At 45.0% G+C, this 25,342-nt stretch overlaps 1 protein-coding gene and 2 long non-coding RNA genes across 23 annotated transcripts in view; 2 read left to right on the plus strand and 1 right to left on the minus strand.

Moving 5' to 3' along the window:
* Nucleotides 1-25,342, plus strand: part of LOC118380741 (zinc finger protein 704-like) — a 109,966-nt gene that overhangs the window by 5,574 nt on the left and 79,050 nt on the right. For both annotated transcript variants that reach the window (XR_008070376.1, XM_052469661.1), the window contains exon 2: nt 8,180-8,415. Coding sequence is in view for 1 of the 2 variants with exons in the window: in XM_052469661.1 (XP_052325621.1) it covers nt 8,180-8,415 (236 nt within the window). In the remaining variant the exon portion in view is untranslated. The remainder of the gene's footprint in view (nt 1-8,179; nt 8,416-25,342) is intronic.
* Nucleotides 9,526-9,956, plus strand: LOC127909248 (uncharacterized). The gene is made up of 3 exons (XR_008070450.1): nt 9,526-9,572; nt 9,741-9,796; nt 9,909-9,956. It is a non-coding gene; the product is annotated as an uncharacterized LOC127909248 (long non-coding RNA).
* Nucleotides 17,684-20,152, minus strand: LOC127909247 (uncharacterized). 20 transcript variants are annotated; one of them, XR_008070428.1, is made up of 3 exons: nt 19,598-20,152; nt 18,642-18,737; nt 17,684-17,737 (listed from the first exon to the last, which is right to left on the minus strand). It is a non-coding gene; the product is annotated as an uncharacterized LOC127909247 (long non-coding RNA). The 20 variants fall into 20 exon arrangements; XR_008070432.1 differs by lacking the exon at nt 19,598-20,152 and adding an exon at nt 19,243-19,285; XR_008070437.1 differs by having other exon boundaries at nt 17,733-17,761.

Raw genomic sequence — 25,342 nt, forward strand, 5'->3', positions numbered from 1 at the left:
AATAAATTAGGATGAAGCCTACCATAACTCCTGAGCTATTGACAATTTATGATGCATAAAATCATCTTTACCTTTGGCCTACTAAAGGGTTGTGTGTGTGTGTGTGTGTGTGTGTGTGTGTGTGTGTGTGTGTGTGTGTGTGTGTGTGTGTGTGTGTGTGTGTGTGTGTGTGTGTGTGTGTGTGTGTGTGTGTGTGTGTGTGTGTGTGTGTGTGTGTGTGTGTGTGTGTGTGTGCGCGCGTGTGTGCTTGTTAAATAACTTACATTATTCATCGACTGAATTTAAGAGCAGCAAGCCACAATAAACCCCACACTAAACTCTTACCACACATGCAACTCAACTCACACTTTATGGTCGATTTGTCTCGTTCTGCAATTTCCTGCTATGCATGAAATATGTCATTCATATGGTTGTGAAAGGAAGCAATAGAGGTTGTTTTGGTTGTAGTCAAATAACTGGTCAGGGTAACTGCTCATCTTTCTCTTAGTACAGATCATTTATCTTGTTGTGTGACTCAAGTCCTGTTTTCGGAAAGGCTTTCTCACCCCATTGAAGTCTGCTCAGCCAGGTTGTTATAGAGAATAATCCATATTTTATCATTTATAATATTTTATAATTATATATATATATATATATATAACGATTCACTGATAGGCCTACGCATCGTTTGCCAAATCAAATGTTTAAGATGTGACTGCATCAGTCCCCGGACCTCAAACCCATCCAAATGTAGCATGCTTTGTCAGAGAATCGATTTAAACATTACAGATCACAGATTCACTGAAAAGATCTACCTTCTGAAAATACATCTCATCTTTTGTGACAACTGACACATCCTTCTCTTCAGTGTTGAACTGCATGTAACTGTGTTGACAGTCATTGGTCTACAAGTCATTAAGTTTATTGTTATCGATGCGCTGTTGAAAATGGTGTTTTACTGGAATGAAAGTAAGCTAAGCTAGTGGAGACACAACTCTGATCTGGCTATAGGCTACCCGCTGAACGGATGGATTTTAGTTCCATCGTTCAGGTTCACCATCAGCAATAGTTTTTGTAGTTTTGCTTGAAACAATCAGTGTATATATATATTTTAGATATACAGAGCCGGACTACCACATTTGGGGCCCTGGGGCACCGATCTCCAATGTGCAGTTTTATAATGCTAGTCTACACATTTTGGTATGAGGCTAAGAGACAATGTTGCAGTTTTAAAGATAATTTTCTTCTTTCTACACATTTTGTCACGAGGCTGCGAGAATTTCATAACAATGAATGGTAATTTCATAACAATGAATGGTAATTTCATAACATTGAATGGTAATTTCATAACATTGAATGGTAATTTCATAACAATGAATGGTAATTTCATAACAATGAATGGTAATTTCATAACATTGAATGGTAATTTCATAACAATGAATGGTAATTTCATAACAATGAATGGTAATTTCATAACAATGAATGGTAATTTCATAACAATGAATGGTAATTTCATAACAATGAATGGTAATTTCATAACAATGAATGGTAATTTCATAACATTGAATGGTAATTTCATAACAATGAATGGTAATTTCATAACAATGAATGGTAATTTCATAACATTGAATGGTAATTTCATAACAATGAATGGTAATTTCATAACAATGAATGGTAATTTCATAACGAGGACAGCAATCACTTTGCGAGGCGCATGGTCAAAGCAGGAGGAGAAAAGAATCCCACTAAACTTCCAAACGGTCAAAACCATTCGATTTTGAGATGGGGGGGGGTGAAATCCATAGTTTTGCTATGTATTCATTGGTTATGTCATAGTTCATTTGTAAATGCTAAATATTGCTACATCACTAGTGCAAACAATTAATCTGCAGAAAAAGAAGTTCATTAGTGGGTCAGGTGATTTTGAAAACCAAAGTGCGGCAACAAGAAAACAAGTTACATTGCCCCCCTAATTTGATAGTGGTACAGGGGTGGTAGATGCCTAGTCTCCCTTGTGGCTCAGATCAGGTGCCGACATTAGTATACACACCATAGACAGACATTATTTATACACACACACACACACACACACACACACACACACACACACACACACACACACACACACACACACACACACACACACACACACACACACACACACACACACACACACACACACACACACACACACACACACACACACACACACACACACACACACACACATGGGCTGCAGCAGATTTGAATTTAAATTGAAAATGAATGTGTTTATGCAGAAAATGCCAGTACATGAAATTGTATCGCATTGAAATGAATCTCATCGATTCGCGCTCTAATCAAGCAGAATCGCACCGAATCGTTTCAAACTAAAACTAATCGTTCCTGTATCGTATCGGAGCCCACGTATCTATTTACGTATCCAATCGTCTTGAAAGGGGACACACCCCTAATATTTGACCTCCTTAATCTAAGTACATTTGAAACCTGTTCAAAGTTGTGTGTGCGTTTATATGTATGTGTGTGTATGTGTGTGTGCTTTCAATTGACTGGGTATTGCCTGTAGTTTTCTCCAGTTGAGAGATAATCGTGTTCCAGTGTGTTTTGGAAATGATCTCTATCCCACTGTAAGGCTGTATGGGCGTATTGTCCTTCAACCCTCTGCTGGTGCACTTAGCCATGTGGGCCTCACCTTCTCCTTCTGTCCTCTCCTGGCCTCTCCTCTGTCCTCTCCTCCTGGCCTCTCTTCTTGGCCTCTCCTCCTGGCCTCTCCTCTGTCCTCTCATCCTGGCCTCTCTTCTTGGCCTCTCTTCTTGGCCTCTCTTCTTGGCCTCTCTTCTTGGCCTCTCTTCCTGGCCTCTCTTCTTGGCCTCTCTTCCTGGCCTCTCTTCTTGGCCTCTCTTCCTGGCCTCTCTTCTTGTCCTCTCTTCCTGGCCTCTCCTTCAACCCTCTGCTGATGCACTTAGCCATGTGGACCTCACCCTCTCTTCCTGGCCTCTCTTCCTGGTTTCTCATTCAACCCTTTGGATGGTGTGTGTGTGTGTGTGTGTTCAGCGTGCACATCCGGATGGTTGATGTCTTTACTAACAGCCGCATAAAGACAACTGTGTGTATACACACTATTGCTGTGCCCAGCTGTTTAGTAGCAAGTGGAAGTGCTGCATTGTGCTTTGCCTCACATTATTGTTACTGCGGGTAGTTGTTTCCAGAATGTCAAGGGAGATGCTTTCTTATGCAAAAACAAATGCCCTGTCGTCACCACTGGAGCACTCGCCAGTCAGTCAACTGGAGCACTGCACTAGCCAGTCAGTCAACTAGAGCACTGCACTAGCCAGTCAGTCAACTAGAGCACTGCACTAGCCAGTCAGTCAACTGGAGCACTGCACTCGCCAGTCAGTCAACTGGAGCACTGCACTAGCCAGTCAGTCAACTGGAGCACTGCACTAGCCAGTCAGTCAACTAGAGCACTGCACTAGCCAGTCAGTCAACTAGAGCACTGCACTAGCCAGTCAGTCAACTGGAGCACTGCACTAGCCAGTCAATCAACTAGAGCACTGCACTAGCCAGTCAGTCAACTGGAGCACTGCACTAGCCAGTCAGTCAACTAGAGCACTGCACTAGCCAGTCAGTCAACTGGAGCACTGCACTAGCCAGTCAGTCAACTGGAGCACTGCACTAGCCAGTCAGTCAACTGGAGCACTGCACTAGCCAGTCAGTCAACTAGAGCACTGCACTAGCCAGTCAGTCAACTGGAGCACTGCACTAGCCAGTCAGTCAACTAGAGCACTGCACTAGCCAGTCAGTCAACTGGAGCACTGCACTAGCCAGTCAGTCAACTGGAGCACTGCACTAGCCAGTCAGTCAACTAGAGCACTGCACTATCCAGTCAGTCAACTGGAGCACTGCACTAGCCAGTCAGTCAACTAGAGCACTGCACTATCCAGTCAGTCAACTAGAGCACTGCACTATCCAGTCAGTCAACTGGAGCACTGCACTAGCCAGTCAGTCAACTAGAGCACTGCACTATCCAGTCAGTCAAATAGAGCACTGCACTAGCCAGTCAGTCAACTATGGCCTATGTCAATCAATCAATCAATCAAATGTATTTATAAAGCCCTTTTTACATCAGGCGGTGTCACAAAGTGCTATACAGAAATCCAGCCTAAAACTCCAAAGAGCAAACAATGCAGATGTAGAAGCACGGTGGCTTGGGAAAACTCCCTCGAAAGGCAGGAACCTAGGAAGAAACATGGAGAGGAACCAGGCTCTGAGAGGAACCAGTCCTCTTCTGGCTGTGCCGGGTGGAGATTATAACAGTACATGGCCAAGATGTTCAAATGTTCATAAATGACCAGCATGGTCAAATAATAATAATCACAGTGGTTGTAGAGGGTGGAACAGGTCAGCACCTCAGGAGTAAATGTCAGTTGGCTTTTCCTGGCCGATCATTCAGAGTTAGAGACAACAGGCGCAGTAGAGAGAGTCGAAAGCAGCAGGTCCGGGACAAGGTAGCACGTCCGGTGAACAGAAACTGGAGCAGCAGCAGGTGGACTGGGGTGGACTGGGGACAGCAAGGAGTCATCAGGCCAGGTAGTCCTGAAGCATGGTCCTAGGGCTCAGGTCCTCCGAGAGAAGAGAGAGTTAGAGGGAGCATATTTAAATTCACTCAGGACAGCGGATAAGACAGGATAAATACTCCAGATATGACAGACCAATCCTAGTCCCCCGACACATAAACTATTGCAGCATAGATACTGGAGGCTGAGACAGGAGGAGTCGGGAGACACTGGCCCTGTTCAATGATACCCCCGGACAGGGCCAACCAGAAAGATTATAACCACACCCACTTTTCCAAAGCACAGCCCCCACACCACTCGAGGGATATCTTCAGAACATCAACTTACTATCCTGAGACAAGGCCGAGTATAGCCCACGAAGATCTCCCCCATGGCATGAACCCGAGGGGGGTGCCAACCCGGACAGGAAGATCATGTCAGAGATTCAACCCACTCAAGTGACGCAACCCTCCTAGGGACGGCATGAAAGAGCACTGGTAAGCCAGTGACTCAGCCCCCATAATAGGGTAAGGGCAGAAAATCCCAGTGGAGAGAGGGGAACCGGCCAGGCAGAGACAGCAAGGGTGGTTCTTCACTCTAGTGCCTTTCTGTTCACCTTCACACCCCTGGGCCAGACTACACTCAATCATAGGACGGACTGGAGAGATGAGTCTTCAATAAAGATTTAAAGGTCGAGGCCGAGTCTGTGTCTCTCACATGGATAGGCAGACCATTCCATAAAAATTGAGCTCTATAGTAAAAAGCCCTGCCTCCAGCTGTTTGTTTAGAAATTCTAGGGACAATTAGGAGGCCTGCGTCTTGTGACCGTAGCTTACGTGTAGGTATGTACGGCAGGACCAAATCAGAGAGATGGGTAGGAGCAAGCCCATGTGTAATGCTTTTAGGTTAACAGTAAAACCTTGACATCAGCCCTGGCCTTAACAGGAAGCCAGTGTAGAGAGGCTAGCACTGGAGTAATATGATCACATTATTTGGTTCTAGTCAGGATTCTAGCAGCCGTGTTTATCACTAACTGAAGTTTATTTTGCGCTTTATCCGGGTAGCCGGAAAGTTGAGCATTGCAGTAGTCTAACCTAGAAGTGACAAAAGCATACATTTTTCTGCATCATTTTTGGACAGAAAGTTTCTGATTTTTGCAATGTTACGTAGATGGAAAAAAGCTGTCCTTGAAACAGTCTTGATATGTTCGTCAAAAGAGAGATCAGGGTCCAGAGTAACGCCGAGGTCCTTCAGTTTTTTTTCCCAGACAACTGTACAACCATCAACATTTTCAGATCCAAGAGAAGATCTCTTTGTTTTTTGGGACCTAGAACTAGCATCTCTGTTTTGTCAGAGTTTAAAAGTAGAACATTTGCCACCATTCACTTCCTTATGTCTGAAACACAGACTTCCAGGGATGGCAATTTTGGGGCCTCACCATGTTTCGTCGAAATGTACAGCTGTGTCTTGTCCACGAAGCAGTCAAAGTTAACATTATGTTTCCAAATGACATCACCAAGAGGTTAAATATATAGGGAAAACAATAGTGGTCCAAACATGGAACGTTGAGGAACACTGAAACGTACAGTTGATTTGTCAGAGGACAAACCATCCACAGAGATAAACTGATATCTTTCCGACAGATAAGATCTGAACTTGTCCGTGTAGACCGATTTGGGTTTCCAATCTCTCCAAAAGAATGGTGATCGATGGTAACAAAAGCAACACAAGGTCTAGGAGAACGAGGACAGTTGTAGAACCTTGGTCTGACGCCATTAAAAGGTTTTTAAAAAACTTTTTCAAAAACTTTTGAGAGGAATGTGAGATTCGATATAGGCCAATAGTTTTTATATTTTCTGGGTTGTGGTTTGGCTTTTTCAAGAGTGCCACTGCCACGTTTAGTGAGTTTGGTACACATCCGGTGGATAGGGAGGCATGTATTATGTTCAACAAAGGAGCACAGGAAGCAGCTCTTTCAGTTAGAGGTCGACCTATTAATCGGAATGGCCGATTTAATTAGGGCTGATTTCAAGTTTTCATAACAATCGAAAATCTGTATTTTTTTTTGGCGCCGATTTAAAAAAAAATTAATGTTATTTTTATATACCTTTTATTTAACCAGGCAAGTCAGTTAAGAACACATTCTTATTTTCAATGACGGCCTGGGAACAGTGGGTTAACTGCCTGTTCAGGGGCAGACCTTGTTAGCTCGGGGGTTTGAACTCACAACCTTCCAGTTACTAGTCCAACGCTCTAACCACTAGGCTACGCTGCCGCCCCGACTACTGAGCTTTGGAGAAATACGCAGGTTTATGGAGGAGTCATGGTCTTTTCGTTCAAGATGTCAATGAATTTATCACTGCCGAAGTGAAAGCCGTCCTCTCTTGGGGAATGATGCTTTTTAGTTAGCTTTGCGACAGAATCTAAAATACGTTTTTTTCTTATTCTCCTCAATTAAGTTGGAAAAATAGGATGATTGAGCAGCAGTGAGGGCTCTTCGATACTGCACGGTACTGTCTTTCCAAGCTAGTCTGAAGACCTCCAGTTTGGTGTAGCGCCATTCCGTTCCAATTTTCTGGAAGCTTGCTTCAGGGCTCTGTATTTTCTGTATACCAGGGAGCTAGTTTCTTAGGACAAATGTTTTTTTGTTTTTAGTGGTGTGACTACATCTAGGGTATTACGCAATGTTAAATTGAGTTCCTCAGTTAGGTGGTTAACTGATTTTTGTACTCTGACGTCCTTGGGTAGGTGAAGGGAGTCTGGAAGGGCATCTAGGAATCTTTGTGTTGTCTGAGAATTTATAGCACGGCTTTTGATGATCCTTGGTTGGGGTCAGAGCAGATTATTTGTTGCGATTGCAAACATAATAAAATGGTGGTCCGATAGTCCAGGATTATGAGGAAAAACATTAAAATCCACAATATTTATTCCACGCGACAAAACTAGGTCCAGAGTATGACTGGCAGTGAGGAGGCCATGAGACATGTTGGACAAACCCACTGAGTCGATGAAGGCTCCGAAAGCCTTTTGGAGTGGGTCTGTGGACTTTTCCAGGTGAATATTAAAGTCACAATAGTTTTTATATCTACCATGACTACAAGGTCTGATAGGAAGTCAGGGAACTCGGTGAGGAACGCTGTATACGACACAGGAGGCCTGTAAACAGTGGCTATGAAAGTGATTGAGTAGGCTGCATAGATTTCACGACTAGAAGCTCAAAAGACGAAAATGCAGTCATCTTTAAAAAAAAAATTACATTTGCTAGCGTATATGTTAGCAACACCTCCGCCTTTGCGGGATGCGCGGGTGATGTCTGTGGAAGCACAAAAATAAATCCCACATTTTAAAAGTGAAAGACTCATTAACGTACATCCTGTTGTCAGCTCAACACTAGCAACACTACAAACTGTCTGGAAGCGTGAGTATTAGCTAGAATGAGTGTGTGTGCACTGCATTGTGGTTAAGGCTGTACCAAATGGCACATATGCCTATCCAACGAAAAGCAGGGACTGGGTGGTTAAAATGGCAGGTGATCTTTACAATACAAATCACCTTACATTTTTAGCCTCCCAGAGTCCCAGTCTACTGTCGGCCTACTGTACATGTCTCTGTAGTAACCCAGTCATACCTGTATCCCTCTGCAGCAGAGCGTCTGGAACGGCCGGGGGAACGGGGCTCCTCTGCAGAGCCAGACCATGGAGGCCCAGAAGGGGGAGGCCAACTCCCTGAGCCCAGAGGCGTTGAAGGGGGAGCGGGGAGCAGACGGTAGGAGGACAGGGCGCCCCCTTGAGGGTCCAGAGAGGGACCACACCCACTCTGTCTCCCTGCTGGAGCAGAAACGCAAGGTGGTGTCATCCAGCATCGATGTGCCCAACGTCAGGTAAGACAGACTGTGTGTGGTGGGTGGATGGATGGATAGATAGGGTGGGTGGGTGGATGGATGGATAGATAGGGTAGGTGTGTGGGTGGGTGGATGGATGGATAGATAGGGTGGGTGGGTAGGTGTGTGGGTGGATGGATGGATGGATAGATTGTGTGTGTGTGTGTGTGTGTGTGTGTGTGTGTGTGTGTGTGTGTGTGTGTGTGTGTATGTGTGTGTGTGTGTGTAACAGTGTATCTTCCATTCCTGTCACTGTCCCTTACTGGATGACCCTCAGAACACAGGGTCCCTCAGAACACAGGGTCCCTCAGAACACAGGGTCCCTCAGAACACAGGGTCCCTCAGAACACAGGGTCCCTCAGAACACAGGGTCCCTCAGAACACAGGGTCCCTCAGAACACAGGGTCCCTCAGAACACAGGGTCCCTCAGAACACAGGGACCCTCAGAACACAGGGTCCCTCAGAACACAGGGTCCCTCAGAACACAGGGTCCCTCAGAACACAGGGTCCCTCAGAACACAGGGTCCCTCAGAACACAGGGTCCCTCAGAACACAGGGTCCCTCAGAACACAGGGACCCTCAGAACACAGGGTCCCTCAGAACACAGGGTCCCTCAGAACACAGGGTCCCTCAGAACACAGGGTCCCTCAGAACACAGGGTTCCTCAGAACACAGGGTCCCTAAGAACACAGGGTCCCTCAGAACACAGGGACCCTCAGAACACATGAATTAGCATAACCACGACCGCTAAATAGCTAGCCATTCCAGTGTGTGTGTGTGTGTGTGTGTGTGTGTGTGTGTGTGTGTGTGTGTGTGTGTGTGTGTGTGTCGTTGGGTGCGCAAGTTCAACTTCTTTCTTACCTGTAGTCAGGGAGTATTGTAAGATTGGTGTATGATTGATTGCAGTCATTCCCCAGGGATCTTTGGTTTGAGGTCATTCCCCAGGGATCTTTGGTTTGAGGTCATTACCCAGGGATCTTTGGTTTGAGGTCATTACCCAGGGATCTTTGGTTTGAGGTCATTACCCAGGGATCTTTGGTTTGAGGTCATTACCCAGGGATCTTTGGTTTGAGGTCATTACCCAGGGATCTTTGGTTTGAGGTCATTACCCAGGGATGTTTGGTTTGAGGTCATTCCCCAGGAATCTTTGGTTTGAGGTCATTACCCAGGGATCTTTGGTTTGAGGTCATTACCCAGGGATCTTTGGTTTGAGGTCATTACCCAGGGATCTTTGGTTTGAGGTCATTACCCAGGGATGTTTGGTTTGAGGTCATTACCCAGGGATCTTTGGTTTGAGGTCATTACCCAGGGATCTTTGGTTTGAGGTCATTACCCAGGGATGTTTGGTTTGAGGTCATTCCCCAGGAATCTTTGGTTTGAGGTCATTACCCAGGGATCTTTGGTTTGAGGTCATTACCCAGGGATGTTTGGTTTGAGGTCATTACCCAGGGATCTTTGGTTTGAGGTCATTACCCAGGGATCTTTGGTTTGAGGTCATTACCCAGGGATGTTTGGTTTGAGGTCATTACCCAGGGATCTTTGGTTTGAGGTCATTCCCCAGGAATCTTTGGTTTGAGGTCATTCCCCAGGAATCTTTGGTTTGAGGTCATTACCCAGGGATGTTTGGTTTGAGGTCATTACCCAGGGATCTTTGGTTTGAGGTCATTCCCCAGGAATCTTTGGTTTGAGGTCATTCCCCAGGAATCTTTGGTTTGAGGTCATTACCCAGGGATGTTTGGTTTGAGGTCATTCCCCAGGAATCTTTGGTTTGAGGTCATTACCCAGGGATCTTTGGTTTGAGGTCATTACCCAGGAATCTTTGGTTTGAGGTCATTCCCCAGGAATCTTTGGTTTGAGGTCATTCCCCAGGAATCTTTGGTTTGAGGTCATTACCCAGGGATGTTTGGTTTGAGGTCATTCCCCAGGAATCTTTGGTTTGAGGTCATTACCCAGGGATGTTTGGTTTGAGGTCATTCCCCAGGAATCTTTGGTTTGAGGTCATTACCCAGGGATCTTTGGTTTGAGGTCATTACCCAGGAATCTTTGGTTTGAGGTCATTACCCAGGGATGTTTGGTTTGAGGTCATTCCCCAGGAATCTTTGGTTTGAGGTCATTACCCAGGGATGTTTGGTTTGAGGTCATTCCCCAGGAATCTTTGGTTTGAGGTCATTACCCAGGGATGTTTGGTTTGAGGTCATTACCCAGGGATCTTTGGTTTGAGGTCATTACCCAGGGATGTTTGGTTTGAGGTCATTCCCCAGGAATCTTTGGTTTGAGGTCATTACCCAGGGATCTTTGGTTTGAGGTCATTACCCAGGAGTCTTTGGTTTGAGGTCATTACCCAGGGATGTTTGGTTTGAGGTCATTCCCCAGGAATCTTTGGTTTGAGGTCATTACCCAGGGATGTTTGGTTTGAGGTCATTCCCCAGGAATCTTTGGTTTGAGGTCATTACCCAGGGATGTTTGGTTTGAGGTCATTACCCAGGGATGTTTGGTTTGAGGTCATTCCCCAGGAATCTTTGGTTTGAGGTCATTACCCAGGGATCTTTGGTTTGAGGTCATTCCCCAGGAATCTTTGGTTTGAGGTCATTACCCAGGGATCTAAGCATTACATTCTGCTTAAGAATAATAATCATCGTACCCCCTCCCCCGCTGAGAGAACGAGGTTACTCGATGACGGTCCTTCTGGTGGGGAGGTGAACGGTCATCAGATTGTTTCTACTCCCGCAGATTTATGCCCATTGTTTGAAAGAAATTAAAGTGTTTATTGCACAAGTGAGCCCATAGGTTACTCAGCAAGCATGGTGGAATTGCCATGCTCATTGGCTGAAGTTAATAGGTAAATTACATTCCTCACGCTTTCTAATGGTAGAGGAGGAGGAGAGATGTGACGCTATGCTGATGAGGTAACATCATGACACTACCCTATAAATACCTGCTATGCTGATGAGGTAACATCATGACACTACCCTATAAATACCTGCTATGCTGATGAGGTAACATCATGACACTACCCTATAAATACCTGCTATGCTGATGAGGTAACATCATGACACTACCCTATAAATACCTGCTATGCTGATGAGGTAACATCATGACACTACCCTATAAATACCTGCTATGCTGACACTACCCTATAAATACCTGCTATGCTGACACTACCCTATAAATACCTGCTGTGCTGATGAGGTAACATCATGACACTACCCTATAAATACCTGCTATGCTGATGAGGTAACATCATGACACTACCCTATAAATAACTGCTATGCTGATGAGGTAACATTATAATGACTACCCTATAAATAACTGCTATGCTGATGAGGTAACATTATAATGACTACCCTATAAATACCTGCTATGCTGATGAGGTAACATCATGACACTACCCTATAAATACCTGCTATGCTGATGAGGTAACATCATGACACTACCCTATAAATACCTGCTATGCTGATGAGGTAACATCATGACACTACCCTATAAATAACTGCTATGCTGATGAGGTAACATTATAATGACTACCCTATAAATACCTGCTATGCTGATGAGGTAACATCATGACACTACCCTATAAATACCTGCTATGCTGATGAGGTAACATCATGACACTACCCTATAAATACCTGCTATGCTGATGAGGTAACATCATGACACTACCCTATAAATACCTGCTATGCTGATGAGGTAACATCATGACACTACCCTATAAATACCTGCTATGCTGATGAGGTAACATTATAATGACTACCCTATAAATACCTGCTATGCTGATGAGGTAACATTATAATGACTACCCTATAAATACCTGCTGTGTTGATGAGGTAACATTATAATGACTACCCTATAAATACCTGCTATGCTGATGAGGTAACATCATGACACTACCCTATAAATACCTGCTATGCTGATGAGGTAACATTATAATGACTACCCTATAAATACCTGCTATGCTGATGAGGTAACATTATAATGACTACCCTATAAATACCTGCTATGCTGATGAGGTAACATTATAATGACTACCCTATAAATACCTGCTATGCTGATGAGGTAACATTATAATGACTACCCTATAAATACCTGCTATGCTGATGAGGTAACATTATAATGACTACCCTATAAATACCTGCTGTGTTGATGAGGTAACATTATAATGACTACCCTATAAATACCTGCTATGCTGATGAGGTAACATTATAATGACTACCCTATAAATACCTGCTATGCTGATGAGGTAACATTATAATGACTACCCTATAAATACCTGCTATGCTGATGAGGTAACATTATAATGACTACCCTATAAATACCTGCTATGCTGATGAGGTAACATTATAATGACTACCCTATAAATACCTGCTGTGTTGATGAGGTAACATTATAATGACTACCCTATAAATACCTGCTATGCTGATGAGGTAACATTATAATGACTACCCTATAAATACCTGCTGTGTTGATGAGGTAACATTATAATGACTACCCTATAAATACCTGCTATGCTGATGAGGTAACATCATGACACTACCCTATAAATAACTGCTATGCTGATGAGGTAACATTATAATGACTACCCTATAAATACCTGCTGTGTTGATGAGGTAACATTATAATGACTACCCTATAAATACCTGCTGTGTTGATGAGGTAACATTATAATGACTACCCTATAAATACCTGCTATGCTGATGAGGTAACATCATGACACTACCCTATAAATAACTGCTATGCTGATGAGGTAACATTATAATGACTACCCTATAAATACCTGCTGTGTTGATGAGGTAACATTATAATGACTACCCTATAAATACCTGCTATGCTGATGAGGTAACATCATGACACTACCCTATAAATACCTGCTATGCTGATGAGGTAACATTATAATGACTACCCTATAAATACCTGCTATGCTGATGAGGTAACATCATGACACTACCCTATAAATACCTGCTATGCTGATGAGGTAACATTATAATGACTACCCTATAAATACCTGCTATGCTGATGAGGTAACATCATGACACTACCCTATAAATAACTGCTATGCTGATGAGGTAACATTATAATGACTACCCTATAAATACCTGCTATGCTGATGAGGTAACATTATAATGACTACCCTATAAATACCTGCTATGCTGATGAGGTAACATCATGACACTACCCTATAAATAACTGCTATGCTGATGAGGTAACATTATAATGACTACCCTATAAATACCTGCTATGCTAATGAGGTAACATTATAATGACTACCCTATAAATACCTGCTATGCTGATGAGGTAACATTATAATGACTACCCTATAAATACCTGCTATGCTGATGAGGTAACATTATAATGACTACCCTATAAATACCTGCTATGCTGATGAGGTAACATTATAATGACTACCCTATAAATACCTGCTATGCTGATGAGGTAACATCATGACACTACCCTATAAATACCTGCTATGCTGATGAGGTAACATCATGACACTACCCTATAAATACCTGCTATGCTGATGAGGTAACATTATAATGACTACCCTATAAATACCTGCTATGCTGATGAGGTAACATCATGACACTACCCTATAAATAACTGCTATGCTGATGAGGTAACATTATAATGACTACCCTATAAATACCTGCTATGCTGATGAGGTAACATTATAATGACTACCCTATAAATAACTGCTATGCTGATGAGGTAACATTATAATGACTACCCTATAAATACCTGCTGTGTTGATGAGGTAACATTATAATGACTACCCTATAAATACCTGCTATGCTGATGAGGTAACATCATGACACTACCCTATAAATACCTGCTATGCTGATGAGGTAACATCATGACACTACCCTATAAATACCTGCTATGCTGATGAGGTAACATTATAATGACTACCCTATAAATACCTGCTATGCTGATGAGGTAACATTATAATGACTACCCTATAAATACCTGCTATGCTGATGAGATAACATCATGACACTACCCTATAAATACCTGCTATGCTAATGAGGTAACATTATAATGACTACCCTATAAATACCTGCTATGCTGATGAGGTAACATTATAATGACTACGCTATAAATACCTGCTATGCTGATGAGGTAACATTATAATGACTACCCTATAAATACCTGCTGTGTTGATGTGGTAACATTATAATGACTACCCTATAAATACCTGCTATGCTGATGAGGTAACATTATAATGACTACCCTATAAATACCTGCTATGCTGATGAGGTAACATTATAATGACTACCCTATAAATACCTGCTATGCTAATGAGGTAACATCATGTCACTACCCTATAAATACCTGCTATGCTGATGAGGTAACATTATTATAATGACTATCCTATAAATACCTGCTGTGTTGATGAGGTAACATCATGACACTACCCTATAAATACCTGCTATGCTGATGAGGTAACATCATGACACTACCCTATAAATACCTGCTATGCTGTTGAGGTAACATTATAATGACTACCCTATAAATACCTGCTATGCTAATGAGGTAACATTATAATGACTACCCTATAAATACCTGCTATGCTGATGAGATAACATCATGACACTACCCTATAAATACCTGCTATGCTAATGAGGTAACATTATAATGACTACCCTATAAATACCTGCTATGCTGATGAGGTAACATTATAATGACTACGCTATAAATACCTGCTATGCTGATGAGGTAACATCATGACACTACCCTATAAATACCTGCTATGCTGATGAGGTAACATTATAATGACTACCCTATAAATACCTGCTATGCTAATGAGGTAACATTATAATGACTACCCTATAAATACCTGCTATGCTAATGAGGTAACATTATAATGACTACCCTATAAATACCTGCTATGCTAATGAGGTAACACTATAATGACTACCCTATAAATACCTGCTATGCTAATGAGGTAACATTATAATGACTACCCTATAAATACCTGCTATGCTGATGAGGTAACATTATAATGACTACCCTATAAATACCTGCTATGCTGATGAGGTAACATTATAATGACTACCCTATAAATACCTGCTATGCTGATGAGGTAACATTATAATGACTACCCTATAAATACCTGCTATGCTGATGAGGTAACATTATAATGACTACCCTATAAATACCTGCTATGCTGATGAGGTAACATTATAATGACTACCCTATAAATACCTGCTATGCTGATGAGGTAACATTATAATGACTACCCTATAAATACCTGCTGTGCTGATGAGGTAACATTATAATGACTACCCTATAAATACCTGCTATGCTGATGAGGTAACATTATAATGACTACCCTATAAATACCTGCTATGCTGATGAGGTAACATTATAATGACTACCCTATAAATACCTGCTATGCTGATGAGGTAACATTATAATGACTACCCTATAAATACCTGCTGTGTTGATGAGGTAACATTATAATGACTACCCTATAAATACCTGCTATGCTGATGAGGTAACATCATGACACTACCCTATAAATAACTGCTATGCTGATGAGGTAACATTATAATGACTACCCTATAAATACCTGCTGTGTTGATGAGGTAACATTATAATGACTACCCTATAAATACCTGCTATGCTGATGAGGTAACATTATAATGACTACCCTATAAATACCTGCTATGCTGATGAGGTAACATCATGACACTACCCTATAAATACCTGCTATGCTGATGAGGTAACATTATAATGACTACCCTATAAATACCTGCTATGCTGATGAGGTAACATTATAATGACTACCCTATAAATACCTGCTGTGCTGATGAGGTAACATTATAATGACTACCCTATAAATACCTGCTATGCTGATGAGGTAACATCATGACACTACCCTATAAATAACTGCTATGCTGATGAGGTAACATTATAATGACTACCCTATAAATACCTGCTATGCTGATGAGGTAAGATAGGAAGCGATGTGAGTTATAGTCGGTTTAGTAAAATGAATTAAAAGTGACGAGCCATTCAGACCAGCCTTCCTGAGTTTAACGATGGTGAACAACATTCTAGTGTTATTGTCCGTGTGTGGTCTGCATAAATGGACTTTTCAGCTCCCACTGTTACTCCAGAGAAATTCAACTTTATAAGTGTGTTTTCATGATGGTTAAATAAAGGAAAGATTAAATGTAAAACACTCGTCAGCTATAAAATATCCCAGTGTTACCGAGCCTCTACGTGAGGCATTATTTCTCCTTTAGACAGTAGATGGCTGACATCCATTTAGTGCTCTTTGTAAAACTACAATACACACACACACACATACAGCTTTATTTCAATATGTGTTAATTGATGGATTATTGATTTGGCTTTCACATTACTTGTCTCTTTTAAACCATTAAAGTGAATATATCTCTGTTAGGATCGACTGTATTTTGATGGATAAACCAAGGAAGGTCTTCATTACACTGCATCATCATACTAGGAACAGTGATCATATTGATATATTTATTGGCATCACTGGATGGCTCATTGATCACCTCCATCTCTCTGTGTCTCTTCACCTCCATCCCTCTTCACCTCCATCTCTCTGTGTCTCTTCACCTCCATCCCTCTGTGTCTCTTCAGCTCCATCTCTCTTCAGCTCCATCCCTCTGTGTCTCTTCAGCTCCATCCCTCTGTGTCTCTTCAGCTCCATCCCTCTGTGTCTCTTCAGCTCCATCCCTCTGTGTCTCTTCAGCTCCATCCCTCTGTGTCTCTTCAGCTCCATCCCTCTGTGTCTCTTCAGCTCCATCCCTCTGTGTCTCTTCAGCTCCATCTCTCTGTGTCTCTTCAGCTCCATCCCTCTGTGTCTCTTCAGCTCCATCCCTCTGTGTCTCTTCAGCTCCATCTCTCTGTGTCTCTTCACCTCCATCTCTCTGTGTCTCTTCACCTCCATCTCTCTGTGTCTCTTCAGCTCCATCTCTCTGTGTCTCTTCAGCTCCATCCCTCTGTGTCTCTTCAGCTCCATCCCTCTGTGTCTCTTCAGCTCCATCTCTCTGTGTCTCTTCAGCTCCATCTCTCTGTGTCTCTTCAGCTCCATCTCTCTGTGTCTCTTCAGCTCCATCTCTCTGTGTCTCTTCAGCTCCATCCCTCTGTGTCTCTTCAGCTCCATCCCTCTGTGTCTCTTCACCTCCATCCCTCTGTGTCTCTTCAGCTCCATCCCTCTGTGTCTCTTCAGCTCCATCCCTCTGTGTCTCTTCAGCTCCATCCCTCTGTGTCTCTTCACCTCCATCCCTCTGTGTCTCTTCAGCTCCATCCCTCTGTGTCTCTTCACCTCCATCCCTCTGTGTCTCTTCACCTCCATCCCTCTGTGTCTCTTCACCTCCATCCCTCTGTGTCTCTTCAGCTCCATCCCTCTGTGTCTCTTCAGCTCCATCCCTCTGTGTCTCTTCACCTCCATCCCTCTGTGTCTCTTCACCTCCATCCCTCTGTGTCTCTTCAGCTCCATCCCTCTGTGTCTCTTCAGCTCCATCCCTCTGTGTCTCTTCACCTCCATCCCTCTGTGTCTCTTCACCTCCATCCCTCTGTGTCTCTTCACCTCCATCCCTCTGTGTCTCTTCACCTCCATCCCTCTGTGTCTCTTCACCTCCATCCCTCTGTGTCTCTTCACCTCCATCTCTCTGTGTCTCTTCAGCTCCATCCCTCTGTGTCTCTTCAGCTCCATCCCTCTGTGTCTCTTCAGCTCCATCTCTCTGTGTCTCTTCAGCTCCATCCCTCTGTGTCTCTTCAGCTCCATCCCTCTGTGTCTCTTCAGCTCCATCCCTCTGTGTCTCTTCACCTCCATCTCTCTGTGTCTCTTCAGCTCCATCCCTCTGTGTCTCTTCAGCTCCATCCCTCTGTGTCTCTTCACCTCCATCCCTCTGTGTCTCTTCACCTCCATCCCTCTGTGTCTCTTCACCTCCATCCCTCTGTGTCTCTTCAGCTACATCCCTCTTCACCTCCATCCCTCTTCACCTCCATCTCTCTGTGTCTCTTCACCTCCATCCCTCTGTGTCTCTTCAGCTCCATCCCTCTTCACCTCCATCCCTCTGTGTCTCTTCAGCTCCATCCCTCTTCACCTCCATCTCTCTGTGTCTCTTCACCTCCATCCCTCTGTGTCTCTTCAGCTCCATCCCTCTTCACCTCCATCTCTCTGTGTCTCTTCAGCTCCATCCCTCTTCACCTCCATCTCTCTGTGTCTCTTCAGCTCCATCCCTCTTCACCTCCATCTCTCTGTGTCTCTTCAGCTCCATCCCTCTGTGTCTCTTCAGCTCCATCCCTCTGTGTCTCTTCAGCTCCATCCCTCTGTGTCTCTTCAGCTCCATCCCTCTGTGTCTCTTCAGCTCCATCCCTCTGTGTCTCTTCAGCTACATCCCTCTTCACCTCCATCCCTCTTCACCTCCATCCCTCTGTGTCTCTTCACCTCCATCCCTCTTGTGTCTCTTCAGCTCCATCCCTCTTCACCTCCATCCCTTTGTGTCTCTTCAGCTCCATCTTTCTTCACCTCCATCCCTCTGTGTCTCTTCACCTCCATCCCTCTGTGTCTCTTCACCTCCATCCCTCTGTGTCTCTTCACCTCCATCCCTCTGTGTCTCTTCAGCTCCATCCCTCTTCACCTCCATCTCTCTGTGTCTCTTCAGCTCCATCCCTCTTCACCTCCATCCCTCTGTGTCTCTTCAGCTCCATCCCTCTGTGTCTCTTCAGCTCCATCCCTCTGTGTCTCTTCAGCTCCATCCCTCTGTGTCTCTTCAGCTCCATCCCTCTGTGTCTCTTCAGCTCCATCCCTCTGTGTCTCTTCACCTCCATCCCTCTGTGTCTCTTCACCTCCATCTCTCTGTGTCTCTTCAGCTCCATCCCTCTGTGTCTCTTCACCTCCATCCCTCTTCACCTCCATCCCTCTTCACCTCCATCCATCTGTGTCTCTTCACCTCCATCCCTCTGTGTCTCTTCACCTCCATCCCTCTGTGTCTCTTCACCTCCATCCCTCTGTGTCTCTTCACCTCCATCCCTCTTCACCTCCATCCCTCTGTCTCTTCACCTCCATCCCTCTTCACCTCCATCCCTCTGTCTCTTCACCTCCATCCCTCTTCAGCTACATCCCTCTTCACCGCCATCCCTCTTCAGCTACATCCTCTTCACCCCCATCCCTCTTCACCTCCATCCCTCTGTGTCTCTTCACCTCCATCTCTCTGTGTCTCTTCAGCTCCATCCCTCTGTGTCTCTTCACCTCCATCCCTCTTCACCTCCATCCCTCTTCACCTCCATCCCTCTTCACCTCCATCCCTCTTCACCTCCATCCCTCTGTGTCTCTTCACCTCCATCCCTCTGCACCAATACACACAAGGAGAGGAGAAAATGTGCGTAAGAAATTAAATAATAATAAGTGCTTTTCAACGGTTATTATGGAGACCGTGGTCATTTGGCTGGTGAAATACCGTCCTCCAAAATCCCATGACCGTCACAGCCCTAATGCCATTAGAGGAACAGTGAGAGCAGAATCTGCTCTAGTAGCCCGGCCCAGATGTCCTTGAACAGTCAAGAGGCCTCTGCATCCTCAATCTCCATCTTTGTTCCAGTCAGAATTTGCCACGCAACGTTTTGGGTGGCCTCTAATGGATAATGTGTCTACCTCATGCTGCTTGAAACATTCAATGTAGCCATCTTTGTCTCTGTGCTATGCTTTCCCTCTTCCCACAATGCACATGTTGTATTTCATTTTTCAAAAGTCTCAAATGCAAACCGATATCTACAGATGAAATATAAAGTGTCTGTAGTGGATTGGCCAGTTGTGAAACGTCAATGCTTCTCGTCTCCTGTATTCATGTTCCGTTCTACCAGGTGGCAGAATCTACCCTCATATCCAGCAGCCAAGTAAGTCCTTTTGTGAGGGCCATTCGAGAGTGCATTCTATAATGTGACAATGCCCAATGAAACCCCCACCCAATCCCAAGCAGGTTTCAATTCATCACTCAAAAGAAGAAGAAGAAGAAAGAAAGAGAAAGAAAGAAGGAATTATCCTCTCCCCTTACTGGGCTGTAGGCTATAGGATCTCCGACGCTGTCTAATAGCTTAAGCACACTCTCAGACTGAAATTAATGGGAGTGGAGAGAGCCAATTCTGTCTGGGGCTTCAATAGGAACAGGTTCGAGTTCCTCTTCCTCAGTGACCTCTCCCCAGTGCAGGACCATTATTGCCTTCAGATTAATGTCCACACACCTGTGACCCATTTCTGCTGCGACAGTTGGACACTTTCTAGGGGAATAAATGCTTCTGCCACCACGCCAGTAACTGTTAGTAACCTTTATCCCATAATGGGGGCTTGGGCAAGAGAGGGGATGGTGGAGTGGAAGGGGAGAGAGAGGGAAGGGGAGAGAGAGGGAAGGGAAGGGGAGAGAGAGAGGGAGGGAAGAGGGAGGGAAGGGGAGAGAGAGGGAAGGGGGGGGAGGGAGAGGGAGGGAAGGGGAGAGAGAGAGAGAGGGAAGGGGAGAGAGAGGGAGGGAAGAGGGAGGGAAGGGGAGAGAGAGGGAAGGGGAGGGGAGGGAGAGAGAGGGAAGGGGAGAGAGAGAGAGGGAAGGGGAGAGGGAGGGAAGGGGAGAGAGGGAAGGGGAGAGAGGGAGGGAAGGGGAGAGGGAGGGGATGGTGGAGTGGAAGGGGAGAGAGAGGGAGGGGATGGTGGAGTGGAAGGGGAGAGAGAGGGAAGGGGAGAGAGAGGGGATGGTGGAGTGGAAGGGGAGAGAGAGGGAAGGGGAGAGAGAGGGAAGGGGAGAGGGGAGGGGGAGGGAGGGAGGGAGGGAGGGAGGGAGGGGAGAGAGAGTGAGTGAATGGTGGAGAGAGAGGGAAGGGGAGAGGGAGGGAATGGTGGAAGGGGAGAGAGAGGGAAGGGGAGAGGGGGGGAAAGGGGGAGAAGGAGGGAAGTGGCGAGAGAGGGAGGGGAGGGAGGGAATGGTGGAGTGGAGTGGAAGGGAAGGGGAGAGAGAGGGAAGGGGAGAGGGAGGGAGAGAGAGGGAAGGGGAGAGAGAGAGAGGGAAGGGGAGAGAGAGGGAGGGAAGAGGGAGGGAAGGGGAGAGAGAGGGAAGGGGAGGGGAGGGAGAGAGAGGGAAGGGGAGAGAGAGAGAGGGAAGGGGAGAGAGAGGGAGGGAAGGGGAGAGAGGGAAGGGGAGAGAGGGAGGGAAGGGGAGAGGGAGGGGATGGTGGAGTGGAAGGGGAGAGAGAGGGAGGGGATGGTGGAGTGGAAGGGGAGAGAGAGGGAAGGGGAGAGAGAGGGGATGGTGGAGTGGAAGGGGAGAGAGAGGGAAGGGGGAGAGAGGGAAGGGGAGAGGGAGAGGGGGAGGGAGGGAGGAGGGAGGGAGGGAGGGAGGGGGGGGAGAGAGAGTGAGTGAATGGTGGAGAGAGAGGGAAGGGGAGAGGGAGGGAATGGTGGAAGGGGAGAGAGAGGGAAGGGGAGAGGGAGGGAAAGGTGGAGAAGGAGGGAAGTGGCGAGAGAGGGAGGGGAGGGAGGGAATGGTGGAGTGGAGTGGAAGGGAAGGGGAGAGAGAGGGAAGGGGAGAGGGAGGGAATGGTGGAGGGAGGGGAGAGGAGAGGAAAGGGGAGAGGGAGGGAATGGGAGAGGGAGGGAATGGTGGAGTGAGAGGGAAGGGGAGAGCGGTAAGGGGAGAGAGCGGTAAGGGGAGAGAGAGGGAAGGGGAGAGAGAGGGAAGGAGAGAGAGGGAAGGAGAGAGTGAGGGAATGGGAGAGAGGGGGAAGGGGAGAGAGAGGGAAGGGGAGAGATAGGGAAAGGAAGAGAGAGGGAAGGGGAGAGAGAGGGAAGGGGAGAGAGAGAGGGAAGGGAAGGGGAGAGCAGGAAGGGGAGAGAGAGGGAAGGGGGAGAGAGAGGGAAGGGGAGAGCAGGAAGGGGAGAGAGAGGGAAGGGGAGAGAGAGAGGGAAGGGGAGAGCGGGAAGGGGAGAGAGCGGGAAGGGAGAGAGAGGGAAAGGAGAGAGAGGGAAGGGGAGAGAGAGGGAAGGGGAGAGAGAGGGAAGGGGAGAGCGAGGGAAGGGGAGAGCGAGGGAAGGGGAGAGCGGGGGAAGGGGAGAGCGGGGGAAGGGGAGAGAGGGGGAAGGGAGAGAGAGGGAGGGAATGGAGGAGTGGGAGGGAATGATAGAGCAAGAATGCCTGAGGAATATTTTTGAATCAATTCCCAGAGCAGTATGAACTTGAGGTTTCTAACTGCGTTTCTTTCAACGTTGTGATTTACAAGAGAACTGCGGTGATGTTTTCTGCTGGGTACTCCAGTCCACAGTAACCCACAGAAGACGGTCACCTCAGTGGAGTTTACAGAGCCTTCAGGAAGTATTCCGCTTGACTTATTCTACATTATGTTGTTACAGCCTGAATTCAACATGGATCAAATCCTTTCTTGACTTATTCTACATTATGTTGTTACAGCCTGAATTCAACATGGATCAAATCCTTTCTTGACTTATTCTACATTATGTTGTTACAGCCTGAATTCAACATGGATCAAATCCTTTCTTGACTTATTCTACATTATGTTGTTACAGCCTGAATTCAACATGGATCAAATCCTTTCTTGACTTATTCTACATTATGTTGTTACAGCCTGAATTCAACATGGATCAAATCCTTCCTTGACTTATTCTACATTATGTTGTTACAGCCGGAATTCAACATGGATCAAATCCTTCCTTGACTTATTCTACATTATGTTGTTACAGCCTGAATTCAACATGGATCAAATCCTTTCTTTCCCTTTTCACCCATCTACACACAATAACACATAATGAAAAAGTGAAAAATAAATAATGTGCTAATGAAATATCTTATTTCCATACATATTCACATGCCTTTGCTATGGCGCCCCAGATTGAGCTCAGGTGGATCCAATTTTCTTTTATGATCCTTGATGTCACTACAATTTGACTAAACAGTGTATCTCAAAACAAACAGTAACCAAAAATCTCAAATTTGCACAAACACATGCACCTTTGACATGTTTTACGTTTTAGATTGGCCAGACGGAAGCCACACCTGAGAAAAAGGCACATTACAAAACGCCTGGAGTTTGTAAAAAGGCACGTAAATAAAACCTCTGAGATCATAAAGGCAAAAGACTTTGTTGTCTGATGAGACAAAAATTGTACTATTTGTCCTGAATACAAAGATCAATGTCTGGAGAAAACCAGGTACAGCTCATCACCCATCTAACACCATCAAATACAATGTTATTAGTCATGTGTCGAATAAAACAGGTGTAGACCTTACTGTGAAATGCTTACTTACAAGCCCCTAACCAACCATGCACAAAATAAGAATAATAAATACAAGCAACAAGTAATTAAAGAGCAGCAGTAAAATAACAATAGCGAGACTATATACAGGGGGTACCGGTACAGAGTCAATGTGGGGGGGCACCGGTTAGTCGAGGTAATATGTACATGTAGGTAGAGTTATTAAAATGACAGAGAGTGACAGCAGTGTAAAAGAGGAGGGAGAGAGAAGGGGGGATGCAAATTGTCTTGGTAGCCATTTGATTAGATGTTCAGGCGTCTTATGGCTTGGAGGTCAAAGCTGTTTAAAAGCCTCTTGGACCTAAACTTGGCGCTCTGGTACTGCTTGCCGTGCGGTAGCAGGGTGACTGGAGTCTTTGACATGATTTAGGACCTTCCTCTGACACGGCCTGGTATAGAGGTCCTGGATGACAGGAAGCTTGGCCCCAGTGATGTACTGGGCCTGAAAATCTGCAAGAAAGAATGGGAGAAAATCCTCGAATCCAGACGACTCAAAGCTGATACAGACCCAATACCCAAGACGACTCAAAGCTGATACAGACCCAATACCCAAGACGACTCAAAGCTGTAATCTCCGCCAAAGGTGCTTCTACAAAGTATTGACTCAGGGTTGTGAATACTTATGTAAATTAGATTTCTAAAAACATGTTTTCACTTTGTCATTCTGGGGTACATCCTGTAACACAACAACATGTGTAGTAAGTCAATGGATATGAATTCTTTCTGAAGGCTCTGTAGTAGAGGTCGATGAATCGGTCGACCTCTACTCTGTAGTAGAGGTCGATGAATCGGTCGACCTCTACTCTGTAGTAGAGGTCGATGAATCGGTCGACCTCTACTCTGTAGTAGAGGTCGATGAATCGGTCGACCTCTACTCTGTAGTAGAGGTCGATGAATCGGTCGACCTCTACTCTGTAGTAGAGGTCGATGAATCGGTCAACCTCTACTCTGTAGTAGAGGTCGATGAATCGGTCGACCTCTACTCTGTAGTAGAGGTCGATGAATCGGTCGACCTCTACTCTGTAGTAGAGGTCGATGAATCGGTCGACCTCTACTCTGTAGTAGAGGTCGATGAATCGGTCGACCTCTACTCTGTAGTAGAGGTCGATGAATCGGTCGACCTCTACTCTGTAGTAGAGGTCGATGAATCGGTCAACCTCTACTCTGTAGTAGAGGTCGATGAATCGGTCGACCTCTACTCTGTAGTCCTGCCTGTAAGTAGTGTAGTGTGTTACACTCCTTTAGAATACAGAAAAGCATGAAGAGTAGCTGGTTATGGTTCAAATTACCTGAGGGCCTCTGGCGGTCTGGGTACCTTTCATTCACACAATTCACACACGTACAGAGCCTTCAGAGAGTATTCATATACCCTTTACTTATTCCACATTTCGTTGTGTTACAGACGAATTCAAAATAGGTTAAAAAAAACATATTTGACCCATCTACACACAATCCCCCAGAATGACAAAGTGAAAACATGTTTTTAGAATATTTAGCAAATAATATTGAAAATTAAATGAAATATCTAATTTAAATAAGTATTCACACCCCCGAGTTAATAAATGTCAGTGATTACAGCTGTGAGTCTTTCTGGGTAAGTCTCTAAGATCGATTACAGCTGTGAGTCTTTCTGGGTAT

This window comes from Oncorhynchus keta, chromosome 19 (assembly GCF_023373465.1).
Source record: "Oncorhynchus keta strain PuntledgeMale-10-30-2019 chromosome 19, Oket_V2, whole genome shotgun sequence".
Classification (NCBI taxonomy): Eukaryota; Metazoa; Chordata; class Actinopteri; order Salmoniformes; family Salmonidae; genus Oncorhynchus; species Oncorhynchus keta.